Source organism: Sparus aurata, chromosome 14 (genome assembly GCF_900880675.1).
Source record: "Sparus aurata chromosome 14, fSpaAur1.1, whole genome shotgun sequence".
Classification (NCBI taxonomy): Eukaryota; Metazoa; Chordata; class Actinopteri; order Spariformes; family Sparidae; genus Sparus; species Sparus aurata.
Genome location: NC_044200.1, coordinates 18453706 through 18476533, shown reverse-complemented (window position 1 = coordinate 18476533; position 22828 = coordinate 18453706). Strand labels below are relative to the sequence as shown.

General features: G+C 42.2%; 1 protein-coding gene across 12 annotated transcripts in view; it reads left to right on the top strand.

The window, feature by feature from the left end:
* magi2a (membrane associated guanylate kinase, WW and PDZ domain containing 2a) overlaps nucleotides 1–22828 on the top strand; it is a 257725-nt gene that overhangs the window by 149176 nt on the left and 85721 nt on the right. For all 12 annotated transcript variants that reach the window (XR_003986744.1, XM_030440388.1, XM_030440385.1 and 9 more), the window contains exons 4-6: nucleotides 4641–4856; nucleotides 7629–7839; nucleotides 11911–11990. Coding sequence is in view for 11 of the 12 variants with exons in the window: in XM_030440388.1 (XP_030296248.1) it covers nucleotides 4641–4856; nucleotides 7629–7839; nucleotides 11911–11990 (507 nt within the window). In the remaining variant the exon portion in view is untranslated. The remainder of the gene's footprint in view (nucleotides 1–4640; nucleotides 4857–7628; nucleotides 7840–11910; nucleotides 11991–22828) is intronic.

Genomic DNA, 22828 nt, shown 5'->3' with positions numbered 1-22828 from the left:
GGAGAAGGGGTGACATTTAAAAGGAGGGCTGGAGCAGAAGAAAGGCTTGTGTTGTTATTACAAAGAACAGGAAGCTCTCAGGTTCAGTTCCTGCCACAAGTGTCCTTAAGAAAGACAATTAAATCACTGTTAGTCACCCTGTGTTAAAGAAAGTACTTCAGTGAAGTATAAAATATACATTGAGTCACAAAGTAGGCTGAACTCCAAGTGCAGGAAGTTGCTTTCTTCCCATTTTAAAGTGTTTTTTCGATTGTCTTTGATGTTTTTTAACATATAAACCCAGGACCCAGGACACTTTTTAACAGTAATTTTCCACTAAATGCACTGAGAAACATGTAATTCCCTCTTGCTCTCTAACATGTCAAACACTGCTCTGATCCTTGAAAGAAGAAAAATACAAATCAATTGTCCTCCTCTCTTGCTTCTGTCTGCCTCAGCTCGACTGACGTGCTTCTGTTGACAAGTTGCACAAATTTAATCATCCAGCTTGAAAATGAATTGATTAATCTTAAATGTAAACACATGTGAAGGGCCTTATGGTGTTGTCTTTTGGGCCGAATTTACCTTACAGAATTCAGCTGCACATACTACGGCACCCATGAGCCTCAGCTACGAGTGCTGTAGAACCAATCACAATGTCTGTTTATAATAAACTCTGAGCAGGAAACCCCTGCATCATGAATGAGTTGTTTTTCATTATGTTATTTTAAAGTGTTAACATCTAAAATGCAACCCCAACAGTTAGTCCAAAGTGTCGCTGTTAAAACAAGCAAAGCAGAAACATCAGATCGTTCAGACCATTGTGTTTTACTATATATCCTCGTAAACATTACAGAAATACAGTTCAGTACAACTCTGCAATGCAAATCAGCCAGTTGTCTCCCCAGAAGTGACTGTTGTTGTTAGTCTGATGTCACAGTGACTTGGTCTATAGAAAGCCAGTTAGAACATCATTCCAAGCTTTTATATCACACCATTCAGACACAATGCAACACAAAGGCTTTACAATTGTAGAAAATTAAGAGCATGTGATCGTTGCAGGTGGGAACAACACACAGCACCAAAGCTGCTGAATATGTTTGACATTAACCCACAAATCCAAAAGTGGATCCTCAGTGTAATCTCTGTGTTTGCTGAACAAACAACAGAATTTACAGCTTTTCGATTGGATATTTTGGAGATTTTAGAGCCAAGCTAAACACTCAACTCGTTTATTAAAAGATATTCTTTCATGACCAGTGGATCAATATCTGTGCATATGTTGGACAATTAGTCACAAGACATCTGTCAAAGATATGTTTGAGGTATCTGATATACACGTTCCCCACTTCAAGGTTTGTATAAGTATTGTATACAAGTATTCTTATCAAAAATTATGTTTTCTGTCATGTATTTTTGAGGAAAAACTAATATTGGTCATAACTGTCCACCATTTTTGTGCAAAATCTTGTTTGCCCAATTCTCAGTAACGCAGGTGGCGAAAGTTAGCAAGAACCACCGAGCCACAATGGCCACATTAATGGGATATGTGCCAGGTTTTGCTGGAATATACTGATATTTTATTTCCAAGATCATTGAGACTCTTCTGGTCTATGCAGAAAAAAAAGGTCCAAATGAAGCCTTTGATTTCTTAACTATCGTGAAATATAAAAAAACATCAAACAAACTCGATGAGGTAGGCTTTAAATGCCTTAGAGTTGTGATTTTAATCGTGCTTTGGCATTTTACTCGAATGTTTCGTATTTCCAAGAATCAGTTTGGGGATTTTGTTAATAGTGGCTTTCATTTCTTTTCCTCAGTTTCATCAGCGCGTAGGTGAGATCAGTGCCGCTGTCAGATGTGACAGCAATTCCACCACTTACTCGAACATCAAAGTCCAGGTCTCTGTAATGCTGCGGGGTTACTTAAGTTTACACAGGGAGCACTTGGACCACTTCTTTCTTCTCAGAGGCAAATCTTCAGCTCGTTAACGCTGCAGGATTTGTGTCTGTGGTTCAGGGCTTCTCATCCAGACTGTCCCTGTAATCTTTTTACAGCTGCTTCCCTCCATTTTTCATCGTTTCCTTCATGTTTTCCAGAACGTGAACATGATGTTTCAATAGATCCTTCCAACACAGAGGGAGACACCGAGTGAGAATTTTTAAAAATCTCTGGCAATTCTTCCTGTTCCCAAAACTGTCAGCAGTCGCTGTCTAAAGCTCGATGCCCAATGCATGAGAATAATCTCTACAGATTTTCAAACACATCGTCGTCTCGTGTCTGATATTTCTTCCAGGGACACTTGAGTGGAGCTGAAGCCACTGTAGGCTGATCTTAACACCAAACCTAGCGAGAACTATGGCAGACCGAGACTGTGGCTGATGTCCTCTGAACTGATCCGGTGAAGACAATCTCTTCAACTTTCTTTCATGCTCTCAGATTTAAAATAGCCTCAGAGGCAAGTCTGAACTTCTTGAAGCAAGAACATCTTTCAGGCTTTGGACCAATATGATCTGACATCTCACTCCAGCATCTGTTTCTCAAGCACAAAACCTTACTTTTGTTGTGTGAAGATCTCAAAAATGTCACATTTGAAGAAGTTGAAATGACAGTTTAGTGTTCAGCTTGACAATGATGTGTTTTGCAGTTATTTCACTGGGTATTGAGATGTTTTACAAGTCTGCGAGTTTCGGAATGTCCTGAAGCCACAGGGGATTCGATATCAGAAAATTACTTTAGAAAAGTTTGAAAGTGCGAAGTAACATGTGTATTGAGCTCAGAAAATTAGACTAATACTTTGTTCAGACGCAAGGAACAAGCTGACATCTACTATGCAGCAAACCATGCCATTACAAGCTTTGTGAATCTCCTGACACCAATGAAAAACAGGCTAAACTGGTATCACACAAAAACCCAGTGTCATGCCCAAACTATTTGCGTTGGGCATCACCTACCCCTGAAAACAATATGATCTCACACTGTGGTTAAGTTGGCAGTAACGAACATGCAACATCCAGTTTCGCCTTCAATAAAAAAGCACAAAAACTACTTGTTGAGGTTTAGGGAAAGATTCCTACTTCCGTTGACTTTTGGCTTCACATGGGACTTGATCCCTGGTCATCTGGGTAAAAGTCTTATGAATTAACGAGCTGTAACTTGTGAATCTCCTGAACCAGTGAAAAACAATCCCAGTATCACACCAAAACCATGTCATAGACCTGCCAGGTCACATTTGGCAGTGCCTACCCCTGACAACAACAAGGTCTTATTAGGTGCTCAAGTTAATAATAACGAACATGCAACGTCTGGTTACTCTTTCAAAATAAATGCACCCAGAACTAGTAGGTTAGGTTAAGAAATTGATGATAGTTATGCTTAAACAACCACCACTCCTTGGTTAAGTTTTGGAAAAGGTTATGCTTTATTGAAATATCTACTTTCTTAAAACTGTCAATTGGCTCTGCATGGGACTTGGACCTCCTGATGTGGAGGGAAGTGAGCTCGGAGGGGGTCGGGGTCGGTCCAGTGGCTCATTAAACTTCATACCTCCTCTGTGAGACTTCTGCTGCGACCATATTACAAAAGATATGAATGCAATTTGGTTTGTCCTTCTTAAAGCAATAAAAATGACATTTAAAAGACTCAACACTCAAATGTCCCTCCAGTACTATTCAGCATTTTTCTACCTTCAGACGAAAAAAGTTCACAAAAAGAAAATCTTTACAATGACCCTCAAAGTAAACATGAAGTTATGAGGCTTTAACAATGACTGATGGAGAACTGCCGGAGGGACTGGGCTGCTGTCAGCAGAAAAACTGAAGGACAGTAAAATATAAAATCAACACAGAAGAGTCGAAGGAGCTGTTGAGTCAGAGCCAAGTAAAAAACTGCAGTTTTCAGAGTCGGGTAGTTGACTCTGACCAAGGACCGAAACTTGGAAATATGCTGATTATTCTGTCTAAGCCATAGAGAGGCACGGTCATGCTTTGGTGAGGGGGAGTCCCTGCATGGTCTGATAGCTGACTGATGTGGAGAGGGATTATGGAAAAATAACTATCCCCAAAAATGGGTGAAATTACCTCATGCATGACAGATTGTCTGTGTCTGTGATGCTTTTTTGCTCAGAACTGTTTTATTATAGACATGATGTGATTTGAGTCCCTGAAGCTTGTATGTTCATGGATCAGTTGGCTTCAACAACACTTCATCCTCCCTGTAGCCGGAGCGGTGGTGTCACAAACACCCTTCAACGTACTACTCCCATTTTTCTCATCCTTACTCTTTCACTCTCTTGGCCTTTTTGCTGAATTGTTGCTTTTTGTTTCTTAACACTTTGACTCATTCTTATGTGCATTAAATGTATCTTTCATTGCTATGTTTTTCTTGGTTAAGATTTAAAAGAAACTCAGATTTCAGTGCTTGTCAACTTTTGGGGATTATTTGCTTTATACACTTTTTTATGTCTTTAGTTTTGCAAGTACTCAGAGGACAATTTGTTGAACACTATGAGCCTATGATCACCAAAGTTACAGTTAATCATCTGGGACTTTGAGTATCGGTAGCAAATGTTATGGCAATCAACCCAGTAGTTGTACAAGATGTACGCTTTTAGCAAACCTTTAGTCTAAATATCTCACAGCTCTTCCTCATCCTTCTTGCAGATAACTTTTACGGTACCCCGAAGCCTCCGGCCGAGCCCAGCGCTCTGCTGCTAAATGTAACGGACCAACTGCTGCCGGGCGCCAGACCCACCTCTGAGGGCAAGAGGAAGCGTAACAAGTCGGTCAGCAACATGGAAAAAGCCAGCATCGAGCCCCCCGAGGAGGAGGAGGAGGAGAGACCCATCGTCAATGGCAACGGTGTCGCTGTCACCCCAGGTGAGCCCCGACAACGACCTCCACAGCCCTGTCGTGACAGCTGGGTTCAAGGTCCCGCCCCAGGTCGGGCTGATGTGCGGGAGGTGATGCTCTTGTTTATGTCGCAGCAATGGGCCCCCGGCGGTTGCTTAGCAACAGAGACAGTAACAGATTGCTTTTACATGGATTTCCTGGAGAACGATTTTATGGCGGATTATCACTTTTAATTGGTTACACAAATATCTTTATGTGCAGTGTAATGACCTGAAATGTAAAGTGTGAATTATAATTCACTCTCAGTCTGTGATTACTTCTGCAGTCCAAACTGTTTATGATTAACGCATTAGTGCCGTAGCTCTCAGGGATATGATATAATTCATTAGGTATCATTATTGAGCACTGTCTCGGCGCAGATAACCAGAGGGCGGGCGCATACACACACACACACACACACACTGTATATCTCTCCCCAATTCAACAGGAGCCTGCAGGCTCTTTAAAAATAAACATCAAGTGTTTCCGTTTCCTCTCACTTGTAAATCAGGCCTGTCCAAACCATTGTAATGCTCCTTGTATATTCTGAATGTAGGCCGAAGTGACATCTAACATGGCCCATATCAAGGTCAGACCTCTTGAGGTTGTTCTCATTCATGAAGTGACAGAGAAAGATATTTCTTTGTGCAGATATTTGTTTATTAAAACATCATGCAGACTGACGTGCTAAGTGAGACACATCAGAATTGCACGCGCTCACATCCAAGCACACACACATACACACACTCGTGCTAACACACACAGAAACCCTTTGAATGCATCCCATGATCACATGATAAGACCATCATAAAAGAGCCTTTTATGAGTTTGATTTTTGTGATTCCAAATCCAAAACCACGCTTCAGTCCTGTGACTTTCTAAGCTGGTTTTATGGCCTCAGGACAGCCGAGACACTCAAAGCAGTCAGAGCGGCACGGAAAAGTCAAAGTGTTAGGGCACTTATCCTGGACTGTGCCAGCACTTACTTTTAGATATGACTGCAACTTTTTATAGCTATGTACAACCGTAAGGGAAGTGTTATAGGTAGCCTTTCAAGAAAAAAAGCTTTGGCAAAAGGATGAGATTTTGGTTTCCTTACCGCAAGGAGCTCAAACAAGGTAGGACTCTTCATTTATGAGAGCAACACATACATGAAGATATATCTTACAGTGTATTAATGTATACTGTACAATAATTATGGTGATAAAAATGAGGTTATATGGCATCTTTTTGAATGTTTACACTGTGTTAAATATAATGTAAAGAAAGAAAAGAACAATAGAAGATGAAATTAACATTTAAAATGCAAGAAATTATATGAAATCAAGATAATACTTCAGATAACACATAAAATGGCACACAAGAATATATGACTTTATACACAATATATGACACTCGTCTTTTACTCTGTGTTTACGTAATAGGAAGAAGACAGAATGCTCAATAAAATATGTAAAATAAAAGGAGGCTTTACTGTCAATTTATAAGTAAAACATAAAACAACAGGTAATGATAGATATGTATCAATTACAAAACTTTATATACAGTATATCACATATGTTCCTTAGTATAAGAAGACATATGGCTTATAAAATATGTGTGATGAACTTTTTGTACAGTTTATTACAACTTTCTTAATGTTTATAAGTTGCTTTATATGTCCTTTGAAATGTGGCAAACTAGACAAGTTTTACAGTATATTTAAAATAAAAGATACAAAAGCTTTTTAAGCACAACAACAACAACAACAAAAACCTAAAACCAATTGATATAATTAGATTGTTTTAACCCACCTGACTTCCTCGGGTTGCTTACTCCAACCCCTTAGTGGTCGTTTTGGCAAAGAGAAGTTATCAGTGGCCTTTATCAGCGATCTCAGCTCGTACGCTGCTTTATAACGGGCTAAAAGTTCTAAAAAGTGAAATAAAATCCCTGTCTAGTTGTTATCTATATTTACTCTAACTGATACAGACACTGAATGTACCCCTGTGAGCTGAGACTAAATTCAGGGACAGGAAACATTTCTAACTGATTGCTATCGGCTGTGTTGAGATGCTCGATAACTCCGGGCTCTCGGCTGTGCACTGAGCCATGTTGGATGTTAAAGTGGGGCTGCAGCGCTCAGCTCAGGAGGAGTTTTGTCTCTGTGGATGGACAGAGTGTGGGCTGACCAGGGGAGCTGAAGGGGAATCAATAGAGCACAGCAGGCCCTGTGATCTAAGCAGATAGCTACCTCGCTCTCTCCCTCCCTTAGATTATCTCTGATTCCCCGGCTCTCATTTGTCCCCCTCTCCACTTCCCCCGGAGGAAGCACACACACTCTTGCCATCTCTTTCTCTTTCTTCCATACACACCATCTCTCTCTCTCTCTCTCTCTCTCTCTCTCTCTCTCTCTCTCTCTCTCTCTCTAACGCATTCGCACACTGTCACAACTCAAACTAGGGCATCACAGCCAGATTCACACTCAATCTCTATTGTCTCTTCTGCTTTATTCGTCTTTCTGTCTTGTTAACCTCAATCATTCCCTCCCCCGCCTCCACCTCGCCTCCTTTTTCCCCCTGAGTCACCACTTCTCCTCACCTTTTTCTAATCATTCTCTTTTTTTTCCCCCTCTCCCTCCCTTAACCCTGACTCTCAATCAATCTCTCCCCCCTGCCTCCCATGTCTCCTTTTCCTCGCTTCACCTCCTCCCGTGTCTTTCACTCTTCTCCCTGAACAATAATGTCGTGTCTGACTCATCCTACCCTGTTGTCACCTCAGAGTCGAGTGAACATGAGGACAAGAGCACGGACGCTTCGGGCGACATCGCCCCGCAGAGCAACCCAGTGGAGGCCCCAACCGAGACGCTCAAAGACGACGGACTGTCCCCAAAAATCACAGCAACCAAACCAGAGGAGAACGACGAGCTAGGACCACTTCCAGACAACTGGGAGATGGCGTACACCGAGAAAGGAGAGGTGTACTTTATAGAGTAAGTGTCATGGCTACATATTAACCTGATCCATGAAGGTTAATCTTTGTATCGCTGTTCAAACCTGTACGTTTCAGTCACTCAGGTGTTCTTAAAACTCAATGGAGCAAAACACAAACCCCACCAGATGGTCGTCAGGCTACTTAGCAACTCTTCTAGCAAATTTTTTTATTGATCTTTATGGCCACTTGAAGGCAGCAGAACAAGCTATAAAAACACAGAATTAAGTATATTATCATCTTATAAATTTTATATGGTGAACTTGTAAGCAAACTCTAGCTCAATTACATACCCAGAAGACACACAGAGCAACATTAACATTCATTGAAGGCCATCTGATGGGTGTAAACCCATAGTCACCCCTGTTTTAACAGTGTAGCTGTTTGGTGTTGCATCTGGAAACATTGCAGTTATAGTGAGCAGAACAGTTAAGTTGCATGGTTTAAAACCAAAACAATGAGCTAGAAGACACTGCAATGCTGCCTGACACTGCAGAGTTGGTTTGGTCACTCGGCCCTTGTTCAGACTGCCAGCCCAAATCTGCGACACAGGAGATTCTGTGATTTCTGTTCATGGATCGACCTACATTTTATGTAAATTCTCCTGTAAATCAGCGTCAGTTTGCAGCTGGTTATAAATCATCTGAGCAGACTTCTCTCTTGCAAAGCACATAGATGAATTGATTAAAGGTGCACTATGTGGTGTTGTGGAAGAAATTTTAATCGGAAGAGAAAGATCTTTAGTGACTGATTTTTAAAATACAAACTGACCTTAAAGGACAACACAATGTCAGATTGTTGTACTTATGTTTAAACTGGCGGACCCTGCCACCTTTCCAGCTTCAAACAGTGTTCTAAGAACTTATTTTTCTCTGAGAACAATTTGTTTATTCAGTTATGGAAAAAAATAATTCTCAATTTGTATTATTACCTCATTAATGTTGTAAATATTAAAATTCTGAGTTTGAATTTCTTCTTCAAAACTACATAGTGCCCCTTTAACAGTCAAACACACAGGTCAGAAATACATGACAATAGTTTTCATTATTGATCTGTCGGGTATTTATATAGTCGGGGCTTCACAGCAGATGTTTTCGTGCTGTTTTTGTGAGAGCAGCTATTTATTGTGTGCAGATTATAATATGAATGGCGGTGGTTTAGTCTCTACATATCAGCCACACAGCACGTCTTCTGTTAGCAAAATAGCCTAAACCTTCAAAATCAGACAAATAAAACAACAATCTTTCCAATTCAGCAGGAATAAAATGTTTCTATAAAACATCACATCATTGAGTTAACATCTAAACCAATCAGCTGTTACATCAGGGGAAACTGCAGCTGTCCATTAACATCCTCAAAAGCACGACGTCACAGCAAGTCGGACACAAATCTAACGATTCTGTGCAGGACTGGCTGATCTTGAACCAGCCGACTGCTGCAGAAGGGTTTCAACAACATTTGTCTACGGGGCGTCTAGTGGTCAGACACTCCACAGGTTACCCATAAATAAAACATGTCTGACTGCTGCCAGGGGTTTGGTTACTGGAGAAAAAATAAACACATTAAGATTGTATTAGACAATACACAATCGAGCCTTTAGAGATCACAAGGATGATTCACTACCATCCAGTGAGTTCGTATTTTCACTCTCATGTAACATTTAATTGAGCCTGAATGACTAGATTAGAGCTGGGCAGCATCTAAATTTACTTCTGTATATTCCCCACTGAAACACACACACACAGGCCATAATGGATGCCTGGTGGTTTAATGAGATTTAGAGGTCCCCGGAAACACCTTGCTACCAGGAACTCTGTTATACAAGCTCTAAAGTTTAATTCATTGGAGTTGTTCGCTTTTTACGGCTGCAGTAAAACCACAGCGGTGAGCCTTTCTCACACCAGAGTAATGGGGGTGTTGTGTGTTTTTCTGGTGGCGGTGGGGGGATTGTGTGTGTGCACGCATGTGGACATGGAGTTCCTTGAATAGCATCAACTAATGTAGCCATAACAGGAAATTATTCTGCTATTATTAAAGCCTTTATTGCATCGATAGATCATTTGAGTCATTAGGCTAAATTTCTCCGCAGCATTGATTGAATCCCAGCGCGCTTGGACACATCATAAATTGCTAGGAGCTGCACAGCAGCACCAGACGTAGAGAAGAGACTGGCGGTGGTGCAGTTGTCATCCAGCCAGGCACATGTTGCCTCTCACAGACACAGACTTTAAATTCTCTCCCCGCCGCAGACAACTCCCCATATGTCTCCTCCTCCAAAACAGAGAAACCTCACGCTCCCACATCCGCCAAGCACATCACACAACTTACGCAGTTAGACCACCACAATTTGTACCTTCAAGTTTTTTTTTGTGCCCCGGAGTAAGTGATTCTGTGCCAAAGTGATAGCGGTTGCCAAGAGGATGCTTCCCTTTGATTGGCCTCCATGCGAGATCAATTCATTTACCTTCAGCCCTTGAAGTGAGGAGGCTGAGGCAGGGGGGTGGAGATGGAAGGAAAAGTGATAGTGATTAAAAATAGTCAAAATTGGAAAAAAAAAAGTAAGGGTGAGAGGGAGGACAAAAAATAAGACGAAGTAGTATTAGGTAATTACACTATAAATAGTAATAGATGGCAACAGAAGAGAAGAGAAGAAGAAAGGGAGTTAAATGCATGAGATGAAGAAAGGAGGGCTGGTGGAACAGAATCAGAAGCAGAGCGAAACAGACTTTAATTTACCTTGAACTGCACTTCATTTGGCTCCATTTTTGGCGTGGACCTTAATCTCCTTCTTTTATTCAGGACAGTACATCTGCCTCTGTCTTTAGGGATGGCGATTTCCATCTGTCGGTCAGTCGGACCATCGCTGTGATCCAGATTGGGATATCTCAACTTTCCCTGCAGTGCCACCAACAGTCAACATTGTGTCAACACCATGGTGTCGCCATGAGTGCGACATTTTAACGCCTCCGTGCCAGTGATAGCTGTAGCTGGCATCATTATGTTTTGGCTGTCCGTTTGTACGTCCCATTTTGTGAACATCATATATCAGGAACTTTTTGAAGGAATTTCTTTTTTAAAAAAGCTCAGATAAATCGACTTTACGGTACTTGTCCATTGCAGAAATCCAAAGTAATCAACTCTGGAGTTTGTGGAGACCAATTCAGAGCTAAGAGGCTAAATGAAATGCTAATGTTGCTGCGTGTCTGCTGGATGTGTCAAACTGTTTGCACTCCTCACCATGACAAGTTAAATGATCATATCTGAGATGGTTTCAGCTTGATCCTCTGCTTTCCACTGGCTAGAAAAAAAATCACATTCATGCAGCTTTAAAGTCTATACAGATTAATATTTTACATGCGTAGCTTTAATGTTTTATTTACTAACTTATTTACTCCTGTCGCTGGTGCAACCCCGTGATCTGTGTCCTTAATACTTTCTTGCACACAGTATCTCCTCTGGGAAATAAGTATCGCAAAGTACAAAGATGCAAGGAGGCCTCTTTACTGCATCCTCTTCCTTCATCTTCACACCTCATTTTTTTAATGTAGACACTTTGTGTTCACCTCCCCTGCCCTCCCCCTCCTCCCTACTGTCACCATGAAGGGAGGCCATTGTGGCTCCAGAGCTTCAGACGAGCTGTGGAGATGCATCGAGTTTCCCTGGCACCACATCATATCTGATCTAGATCCAGCTCCCTGCCCGAGGCCCTGGATGAATCTGCCAAACCCACAGCTGTTCCCCTCCATCACTCCCTCAGTCACCCCTCTATCTGCCCCTTCACCCTCCTCCTCCCCCTCCTCCTCCTCCTCCTCCTCTGCCTGCTAACTAAGCAAATTAAAAGTATCGATTGCCGTTTTGTTAACCTAAAGCTTTTTCTTTCCTTCCCCTTCCTCTCTCTCGTCACCTTTTTTTCCGAGGCAGGCGTGCGAGGGTAGTCTCATCTTTCCTCTGTGAAATGATTCCCTCGGCTGAATTAAGAATCTACCAACCTCCTTCTCTCTTTCTGCCAAGTCTCCTCTCTCTCGCCATCTATCACACTCCCTCTCACTCTCTCTCTGTCGTCTCTTCACAGCCACAACACCAAGACAACATCGTGGCTGGACCCGAGGCTAGCCAAGAAGGCGAAGCCGCCCGAGGAATGCAAAGAGGATGGTAAGTACCCCATCGCTTATCTTACATTTTTCCTTTCCTCCAGATTTTTTATTTTTTTTTTTTGCTCCACATTTTCTTTCATTTTAATTACACAACTTCCCCACAGCATTAATCTTACAAGATTAAACCTTGCCTGTTGATCCGAGAAGATGCAGTTCATGGAAGGAACACACATTTTTTGTTCAGGATTTTTATTTTTTAAGAGTTGTACGGTGACAGTGTTGCTGTGTGCGCGGCTGTGAATAGGAAGCCCCGTGATATGCGTGTTTAAAGCCCAGGTCCAAAGAGACTGGAGGTTACAAAGACTTCTTTATTCTCAACTGAGAGAGATGTGGGGTGTCCTTCACCCGCCCACACACACACGACAAACACACACACACACACACACACACACAAAAGAAAGGAGAAGGATGAATGTCAATGCGGAGCGAGCGTTTATAGACGAGCGTACATGTATACGAGTGTGCCATCTATTTCTTTTCGCCCTCACCTTCCCTCCCTACCTTCCCCATTCGTCTTCTCTTTATGTGTGCGACCGAGAGGAGATTTATCGCCCGAGTTATAGACAGGGAGGTTGAGGAGCTGAGGAGAAGGACTGGATTTGGAGATGGACAGATATAACGAATGAGAAATGACTGTTGGTATTTTTTTTGTTTTTTTTTTTTGAGTGTGCGTCCGTGTGTGCGATTTGTTCGGGAGGGTGTGTTTGCCTGCGTATTCCTGGTAAACGCAAGGATAGAGTTTCTCTAAAAATACATTTGGCACTGGCATGCAGACAGAGAGACAGACGAGCACTCCTGAGTCAAACAGTGTTTTCAAACTGCTCTTCTTTGCCTCTGACCTGCCTTGTGTGTCACCTGTGTGGGACATCAGGACAGTGTGCGGTGAGTAGGGCTCTGTTATGACCTTTATTAAATGTGAAGGGGAAAACAGGGTAATATAACAAGTTTACCTTAAGACCTTTTACAAAAGGAACGGAAAGGACGCGAAAAGGCTGCTGACACAGTAGGAAAAATGATTTACATGAGTTAAAACAACTAAAAGAAACAGAAAATAAACTAAACTGCTCAACAACAAGGTTGGATGGGTTTACGGATTTGCCGGTCTTGTTCGGTCTGATGTACGAACTTCAGTCAGTTTGGTTTTGTGCCAACTGACTAGCTGGCATTTGTCAGGTGTAATACTGTTTTGTAGCTGCTGTAGAAAGCCTAATTTTGATCTGCTACTTCTGTTTGCTCTGTTAAAGATACTGCATTATGCTGTTCAAATTCAATAGTTCCAGTATCCATGTCAAAATTAAAAGCCAATTCAATGGAAAGAAATCCTTCATTCAAGTGCCTGGGCTACTTGAACTGACGCTTCCGTCATCGGTTTTGCAGTTTCACCCACTGTGAAGTCATATTTTATTTATTATTTTGATGTTAAACTTTAGAATAAGAAAAGGGAAGTTGAACTGTTGTGAGGCCTATTACGGTGATGTGTCACAGTTGACATGATGGACTGTAGTGCTGCTGTCATTCATGGACTCTCATTATGTTCCTCATGGCAGCAGCTGTGTCACATGCAACAGCTAGTGGAGAAATTCGTGACAAACAAGCAAGACCAAAACAGGAGAAAAGGGGGAGTCAAAATGAGCGATGGGGAACGACAAGGCTTTTTACTACTTCTTCCACATATGCAACAATACTCCCAAGACCTTGCAAAATCGGTGGAGTTACCCTTTAAAGTTACCAAGAGTACTTCAGCAAAGCACTTCTACCAACTAGTCACCAAAACCTAAGAGTTAGGATACCACGTTCCCATCAGACTCAGTTGTACTTTGTGTTTAGTGCCAGTTAGCAAATGTTAGCATGCTAGCACACCAGTCGGCAAACAACATGTTACCTGCTAAACATCAGCATGTTAGCATTGTCATTGTGAGCATGTTGGCATGCTGACTTTAGCACTCAGCTCAATGCACCAGTGTGCCGAATCCCACTCTGCTCTTCACCTCGTTGTTGGATAAATGACATCTATGAAAGAATCTTGCATTTCATCCACAAGACTTCCAGTTTAGTCGCTGAATCTCTCCTTTCTCTCCCTCTTCAGTCATTAAAGGGGAGAAAGATCCCTGAGATGATGAAATGACACAGAAACAAAGAAAGAGACGCCTGTGAGGAATTAGTCAAAATGTGATTGCGCTTTTATCTCCAGCACTTCCAATCCCATTTAGCCACCAAGGACCCTCCACAAGAGGAGATGCGCAGAGATTTGTGAGCACTGTTATTGATCTGGTTGGGCGACTAATCCAGTTATTCCCAGCTGAGGGGAATGTAGTGCTTTATGGTGGCTGTGAGTGAGCAGGCGTTACGATTTTTGGACCAACAGATGGGTATAATGTGGTTGTCATGACTTACAGGGCTTTTCTACTGGCATTTTTTAAAAGTGTCTGTGTGTTCAGCTCACAGAACGTTTGTAGCTTCTCTCTAAATCTCTGTGGTTTGAAGTTTAGTTTCCCTCCTGTGTGCCCGTTTGTGCTTCCAGATAACAGCTTTACTTTACTGTTTCATCATGTTCATATTCAGCTGTTTTGGGAGCTGTGCTGAGTTACCGCTGGTGATAACCCAACATTTTCTGATTTTGCTAAATCTTTCAAATTACTACATGACAGGAGATTTTTATCATGAAAAATGTATTGAAAATGAAACATTTTTAACACTGAATTAGCAGAGCTTTGTTTGCAGAGATTCTTCATTAATACTAAGGAAAGAAAATACAGTACAGCCACTCATTTGACCGCTATTCAAGACAAGGGCGTCATTAATTTAAGACACACCTTCAAGCTGGTAGTAGTTGTGGAAATGCAAAACCCAGCTGCAATGGGCTGACGAATCGACTATAACCGAGTCAAGCCATGCCAGCGTATGTACGGTAAAGCCCTATTAGTTGCCCCCATTGGACAGAGTCCATCACATCCTGATATTGACAACCTGGAGATAAAATTGTTCAGTGGTGTCTCAGGATTCTAGAAATTTCTTTGCTCTGATTCTTTGTATTTTTTGCAGTGATTGCCAAACAAAGTGTTAAGTAAAAGAATCTTGGGATGTATCGGTTGTATCCTTCGCAGCACGGAAAAGGAAGGCCACAGTTGAGGTAGACATTCAGTCTTCGGATGCAGCCTTCGAAGGATGCAGCCGCCAAATTGAGACACAGCTGATCATTATAGCTTAGCCCACGTATCTGAGAAGTGCTGCTGGTGCATCAGTTATAACAATACTTTGTTGCTTAGGTTAGTTACGCTGAGAAGCAGCAATAAATTGTTTCCCAAGTAACCTCCCCTGGAAACTTGTGGATAACTGCTAAAATCAGCATGATACTGTGAACATGTTCGCATGCTGATGTTAGCATTAAGCTCAAAGCACCACTGTGCCTCGGTTCAGCCTCGCAGAGCTGCTGCTGTGACTCTTTGTTTGTCGAGGGATGTTGAGGGTTTGTGGGTGATGTAACTAATCATCCAGTTTGTTTCCTCTGTATTTATGCAGTTGAGTGTATGTGTATGTCCGGGGGAAAAACGATATAAGTAAAGTGTGCCAATGTCTTAAAGTGTGTTCCCAGTTTAAAGAGTCTGTGTAAGCAGCCATATGAGAGGTATGTTGTTCACGCCAGCAGCCTGGTGGTACACACCACCCCTGAGAGCTGAGCTCAGTTAGGGGGAGAAAAGCTGCCTCTGTAAATTTGGTATTGATTGGTGGAAAAGGAAGACGTGTCTGTGTTTGGACCCGAGCCATGCTCTGATAAGTGCTAACAGGATCACAGGGTGGAGTCTGTGAGCTGTGACGGGACAACAGACTTGAGAGGAGGAGGAAGAGGATGAGGAGGGTAAGAGCATTAAGTGGGACTTGTAGTATGGAGGGGAACACACACTTTAAAGAACAGATGTGGGAAAAAGCTTTCAGGTTCCTCGATTAGCAATTAAAGGTTGAACGATTATTCACACTAAAGGGATCAGCTTGTTCAATATTGGCAGAATTTGGTTCCAATAGTGGCCAATGGGTACGCAGCATCCACCGGTCATACGGGGGACATACATCACTGCGTAAAGGATCCAAACATCAGGTCAAGAAGGTATTTATTACTTTTAATGATACGTTTAATGTTCCATGATCTAGATTTATATACTACGTCAGCCAAGGAGGTTATGTTTTCATCTGTGTCCATCAAGCTTCCATCAGTTATGATAATGTGCTAAAAAAAAGTGATGACTGTGATTTCGGAATATGGCAGTGTTGCTTCAACAAAGTGAGGCGGGTCAGGAAACGAGTGGTCAGGTGATCTCATCTACCCCAAAATGTTGCTGACCAAGACGCTCATCTACAAACTGTGGAGGATGTTTATAACACATTGATTGGGTGATAATTTGACTGTGTGGCAAACCTGGAGGTTTGACTCTGCGCTTTGGTTCAGGGGCTGTGTGCTTTGTGCTACTAAGTTAGCTCGCTGCTAACAACAGGCTCATGGACTGTGAAGCGTTGCCACCATACCCAACTATCTCATGTCTCAACATCTGACATTATCGAATTCTGTACTTTCTCTTCCATTCTAGCTCGCTAATAGCTTTAGCAATACATCCAGCTAACCTTGAGGAAGATCCTTGCCATGTGCAGCAGGCAGGCAGGTACATAGATAGCTTGCACAATGTTTTTCATATGAGACGGTTTATGTAGGCCAAAGACGCTGTTGAGATGTTAGGCTGTCAAATGTTTTCCGCGCAATATCTTAATCTGCATAACAGGTGGAAACTGTAGCAGATGTAGTGCAGTAAAAAAAGTACAATACCTCCCTCTGACATGTAGAATAAAAGTATGTATTTAAGTGCAGCGCTTGAGTCAATGCTTTCACCGCTGGTAAACACAACTTGTTCCCTCTCATGTTGAACGTCAGCTGCAAACACATACAACCACATTTCTGTCAAAATATGCAGGGAAACGCGTGTTCGCTTTAGCGCTCTCATCCCTGCGTGTTCAAAGAGGCGTCGGCTCCACTGAAGACAGAGCAGTTGACATCACAGACGCCTTGTAGTTACATAACTCACTCTATATTTTCTCTCCCCTCTTTCTTGTTCTGCCGCCATCTTTCTCACCTCCTCTCTCTACCTCCATATCCATCTTTGTCCCCCCCCTTCTCGTCCTCCTGTCTCCTCTTTTTGTTTTAGTAGACGAAAAGAACTAGGACAGGCTCATTGCAGAACCCTCTTCAAGTTATTTTTATTTTTTATTTTTTTCCCCTTGTCCTGCCAAATATTTGTTGGCTGGTAAATAAGGAATGAAAGCAGTCCCTCTGTTGTCTCGTTCTTTACTTATCTGGCCTGTTTTTCACCTCAGGTATGCCAAAGCAGGTAGCGAGAATCCCTCTCGATAAGTAAATTCAAATCAAACAAGACTGTACGATGTTTTTTCCGTCACTCTTTCAGCATGTTTCATCAGACATATCCGGAATAAGAGCCAAGCTACATACGACAGCGTGTACAGTATATGATTGAGCGTAGAAGCGGAGAGGGATTATAACTTTGATGATGCTCAGGTTTGAAGGATTTTAATCGTATTAGAGCGCTTTCTCTTTGTCTTCCGCCTCCGTGTATCCCAGCAGACGGCCCTCGTGTGAGAAAAGAGAGCACCAAATCTAGACATGTAATTACATTCTGGTCATGTGAGGAGCTTCACGGGCAAAGAGACTAAGTTATAATCGTCTCTCGCTGGCTTTACAGCTTTCTTGTCCTCTCTCCAGGGGAAATAGCAGGGCTCGTGATTTACTTTTTGCTTTCTCTTTTCTCACGCCTGCAGTTATAAAAAGCCATTCTGAACGTGTGCTTTTGGCAATGTCCCGTCCGCTCCTGTGCTCGAACATAGAAGTAGTTTTGGGGATTTTTGTCGCGTGCAGGAAGTTTTTTCCAGGGGACACTGAATGTGAGCGCACACACTCTCCCCACGCCGACATTTAGTCCTACAGGTGAGTTATTATAGACGGAGAGACGCAGCGCCCTCCTTCACCTTGAGACTCCTGCACGAGTCGCGAGCGGAGTAGCGGGGAGGGCCGGGGCGAAGCTGTCTGTAAAATGATTGATGGGTGTATTTAGAGAACATCCCCAGCAGAGCATGCCTGAGGCCTGGAGATTGGGAGGAGGATTCAAAAAGACTGTGTGGCAGGTGTGCGTGTGTGTGACGTGTGCATGCTGAATTAGCTGTCGGTGTGTGTGTGTGTGTGTGTGTGTGTGTGTGTGTGTGCTGCAGTATATTTTTTACTGCATCCAAGCAAAACTGGAAGTTGGGGCAATAAATCAGTGATGCAATACTCAGAATTGGTGCGATTAGGGGATCGCCACATCAAGATATATGAGGTTATTTCTCAAATGTGGTCTTTTTCAGCTCTTTTAAGGCTTTTTGAGGCTCAAGGCTGGAAATATTGCTCGTGTAGCCAAAGCTTCTTACACAAACTATTAAAAACACATTGAACATGAACTGTGTGACATGTTCCTTCATTACCATTAACACAGGCGCTTAAGTTTATTTTGAGTCGATCGCACTCGTTCCGTCCTGCTGCTGGAAATACTCGCCAGAGCACCAATAAATCCACGGATGAAAATAGTTCCTGGTAAGTCATGTTCGCTATAAACTACAAGGCGCAGCTGTTATAGGAAATCCCTGAGCCGTTCTAAGAAAATGAGACTATATTATGTACAGTATGTATTTGAGCTGTTAGATTTATTGTAACTTTAGTAGCAATGAATAAGGCAAAGAGTTATGAGATGGACAAATGGTTTGTTTTATTTTTTTCAAAGTCAAAATGTAGAATAACTGGCAAGAAATGAAATCTGTTAATAAATAAAAAGTCTGTTACTCAACTGAATCCATAAAATGCATTACAGTATATATTGAAACAGGCTCATTATAATCTGCCGAAGAACAAGTGGAAGTGTTCAAACATGTCCAACACAAAAATGCTCATTTTACTGTGAGCTGTAAATATTTACGAGAAGCTGTAAGCTGATTTCCTCTTGATCATCAGAATTGTTGCAGATTAGTTTCTAATGAATCAACTGTTTAAACTAAAATCAAATCAAAGCAAATTCAATTACATAGCCCAAAATCACAGTCACATTTTCTCTGTGCTTTGACCCTCGATTCCAGTCAGGATATTCTGATTTAATTACTGTAACTTCGCTCTACAAGACAAGACTGCATCCATATTTTACAAGAAAATGTTATATTAACCAATTTTTAAGCAAAACCGAATAATTCATGTCCTATTTTACAACGCTGGGTCAATTTATTTTGTGTCTTTTCCAATTTCTGTTTGTCTGTTTGGACTCTAATTGAGTTATAAAATGAGCTGACTCTAATTAACCTTAACACATAATTCTATCCAATCAACAGCAATCAGGAGGCTATTATAAAACAAACTACTTTACATAATTATCCTATTTAACACCTGACAAAAGGTGCTCACACAATAGCCCCGTCTCTAATCAACTCCTGACCCCAGAAGGATGACGAGGCCGCTCAGCAGAGTAAAACTGCAGATGGAAAGTAAAAGACCAGACTGTGTGTGTGTGTGTGTGTGTGTGTGTGTGTGTGTGTGTGTGTGTGTGTGTGTGTGTGTGTGTGCGTGTGTGTGTTTTATGTGCAGCTGTAAGTGTTTTTCACGTGAAGCTCGCCAAACAAACCAGAACTTTGGAGGCAAAAAGAGAGGGGAGAATAAGTGCCAGGTCACAGTTCAGTACGTCTCCTTCTGTCGCTGGAATGTCCTGATAAGCTACAAGCTTTTCTCGTTTTTACTCCGCCGCTGAGCTATTGTCTGCTCGCCGTGAGACAGAGACCAGTGGGACTCTGCAGTAGAGGGGATGTGAGGACGTACATCTCTCCACAGCGCAGGTGCTTTAAGCAGAAAAAAACAAGTCGTGGCAAAAACTGTAGCTCATTGAAATGGAGCACCACGCGCCAAAGGAGGGACGCCGTCGCCAGCAAGTGACGCAATTAACCGACTTGTTGTGAAAGCCGTGGCTGTTGCATTGACTTTCCCTGTCGCGGCGGAGATTTATTGGTTTGTTAATCATCTTCCAAAAGACTTGAATGAGGAATCATTTCCTAATGGGGGGGGGGGGGGGGGGGGGGGGGGGCATTCTCATGGTTAATGTCAGTTGGTTTCTGGTGTGAAAATATGTCAGTTAAAAATCTCAGCTCATCAATCTACGTCAGACGCAGTCGCAGCCGGCGCAGCTTCATCAGACTCCGAGCAGATATTCAACCGCATGACACGCTGACAGCTATTAGTGTGGATGAGCCGATGCACTCGTCCTCCGAGATCCTTAGCATGTTGATTATGCGTTGACAGAAACACGCGCTCATACTGTGCGTGTGTACCTCATGTCAAATCCAATGCATTTAACAGAGCTGTTGCCAAACTTTTTAGGGCAAGTCGTAAGTAAACAAGTGAATTTTGCACAGTAGATTCACTGCTAAGACTAAAAAAACCTGCGCATAGTCTGCCTGCCCTTGCCTATTTTCTGAGAACCGAATGTTTTTGTTCTCGACGCTCTGTTGGGGTGTGTGTTAAGGGGTGAAAGTTGACAATCATGAATCATCCAGAAATCTATAATTTTCTTTCCAAAACTGAGCCCCTAGATCCTACTGTGGTCAAAGCAGGATTGTAAGCATCCAAAGACATAAACATGTATAAGCAGAAGTGACATGTACTTTCGGTGTTATTATGGATACCAGTGCTTTCCTTGGAAGAACAGCAATTTTCGTAACCCTAACCCTAACCCTGGAAAGCTTTGACAGCTTTGTGATCCTCAACAACAAAATCTAACAGAGATTTTCGTGGCCCTGGTGGTCTGAGGGCGACCTTGCCCACAGCCGAGTGCCTGTCCTAGGAGTATGACTCCCACTTAGGATGCGAGAGGCTCTGGGTTCTGATCCGGGAGGAATACCCCAAATTATGGAAATAAAGCCACATAAAAACCAGGTGTTTATGTTTAAAGCAAAGTTATGTATTTGCAGGAGCTTAGAAAACTTTGAAAAAGGGCTAATTATTCTTAAAATATTCTAGAAAAAAACCTCACAACCTTATCCTGGTCAACATGGTAACCCAAAAAAATTCATCCCCAAACCCAAGACACAAAATAACTAACTGTGAAAAAATGCAGAATATCACTCTAATCACAGCGAGTTAACTACTATCTCTCAAAACACACTAATTGACATCATAGTCAGTGCGACGAGAGGCACGCTGAGAAGGTCAGCCGCCACAGCAGGAGAGCCAATCAGAGGATCACACATCTGATTAGCATGCACACTACTAGAGGGGTTAATCACATGGGCCAAGACAGCTGTCCTCTTGTGTCCACACACCTCCGGGTGCCCTGGACAACCAGAGTGAGGGAGGGCGGTCAGTGGGCCATGAATTTACTGTTTAATCACGCCACAAATGAGACAGTTATTAGCTAACTAGCTATTTTCTACCTCTATGTTCAGTGGTTTTCTGGTGTTAATGGTTTGAATGTATGTCACTTTACCTGCATTCACATGCGGGGCACTACTCATGGCCAAACACTTGTCTTTTTGTGTGGGTGTGTGTGTGTCTCCAGTCAAGTCTTTAGTCTGTACACAAGGTGTTAGTGCCCTGCTGGTCCGTCCTCTGTTCTTTAAACAACCCTTTATTTTCCCCTAATTCGCTGCTTATTCCAGTTGAGATTTTTCATCCACCAAATCATGTCTATCCATCAACACTCCCAGCAAGAAAATATTGACTCCGACAGGGCCAGTTAGCGTCCCACAAAGCACACAGCGTCCTTTTTTTTTTTCCTTCACGACTCTGTTGATTGTGCTTTTGTTTGTGACAGGCAGGATGGTGATTATCAGCACGCAAACTAAATGAGCTGTTAGTGAATCACAGGTTACACTAGTTAAGACAAATATTGAGTTTGTTCATCTGCGCTGAAGGGTCATCTGAGATTATAAATGTAGTGATAAGAGGTTATTTCAGCTCTGTTATGTTGTTATACAGAGAAAAGTAACAACAGTGGCAAGAATGATGAAGACAGAAGACATGAATAGAGCTCGTCAAGCTCGTTTTGGGTCTACTTTCCAATTTTTCAGAAGGCTCGAGGTTTTCACCTGTAAAAATTCCTGCTGATCCTCAAACGTGGACCTGGAACCCCAGATAATCTTAAAATAAATGGTGTCATTTTTGCTACAAACACCACTATTTATCACTTTGAACATGGTGGGAATTGAATTCACAGGTGGTCCGAGTGTATTAATGTTCGGTTGGGCGGGCAGACGGCAGGTTCTGTCCCTGCTACAGAAGCTCACAGTGGCCAACATTTAATATCTTATTTCAGCGAGTGAGGTCTGCGAGCTCTGCCTCTGTAGCAGCTCCACACTGATAAGATAAGATTAGATAAGATGAGATGGGATAAAGTTCATCGATCCTGCGCTGTGGAAATTCACATGTCACAGCTGCTGAGTCCAAAGGCAAAAGAAAACGCGACCGAGTGACGAATAGAGATGAAACAAGATTAAAAAAAAGAAAAGAATATAAAAATAAAATGTAAAATCTATATACTCCTTCTGCCTATACAGATGTGAGCATGATGGATAATGATGCATTTATAATTGCAATATATGTGTGTGTAGTGTAGAATTATACTCAACGCTCGAAAAACTGAAATAAATAAATACAATATGATACATGATCAACTTGGGATATTAAACTACATGCAAAAGGCCCAATTACCTCCCTGATTTAAGTTATTTTGGCTTTGAGAAACAGAACAAGATGACATTGGATTACATTCACCA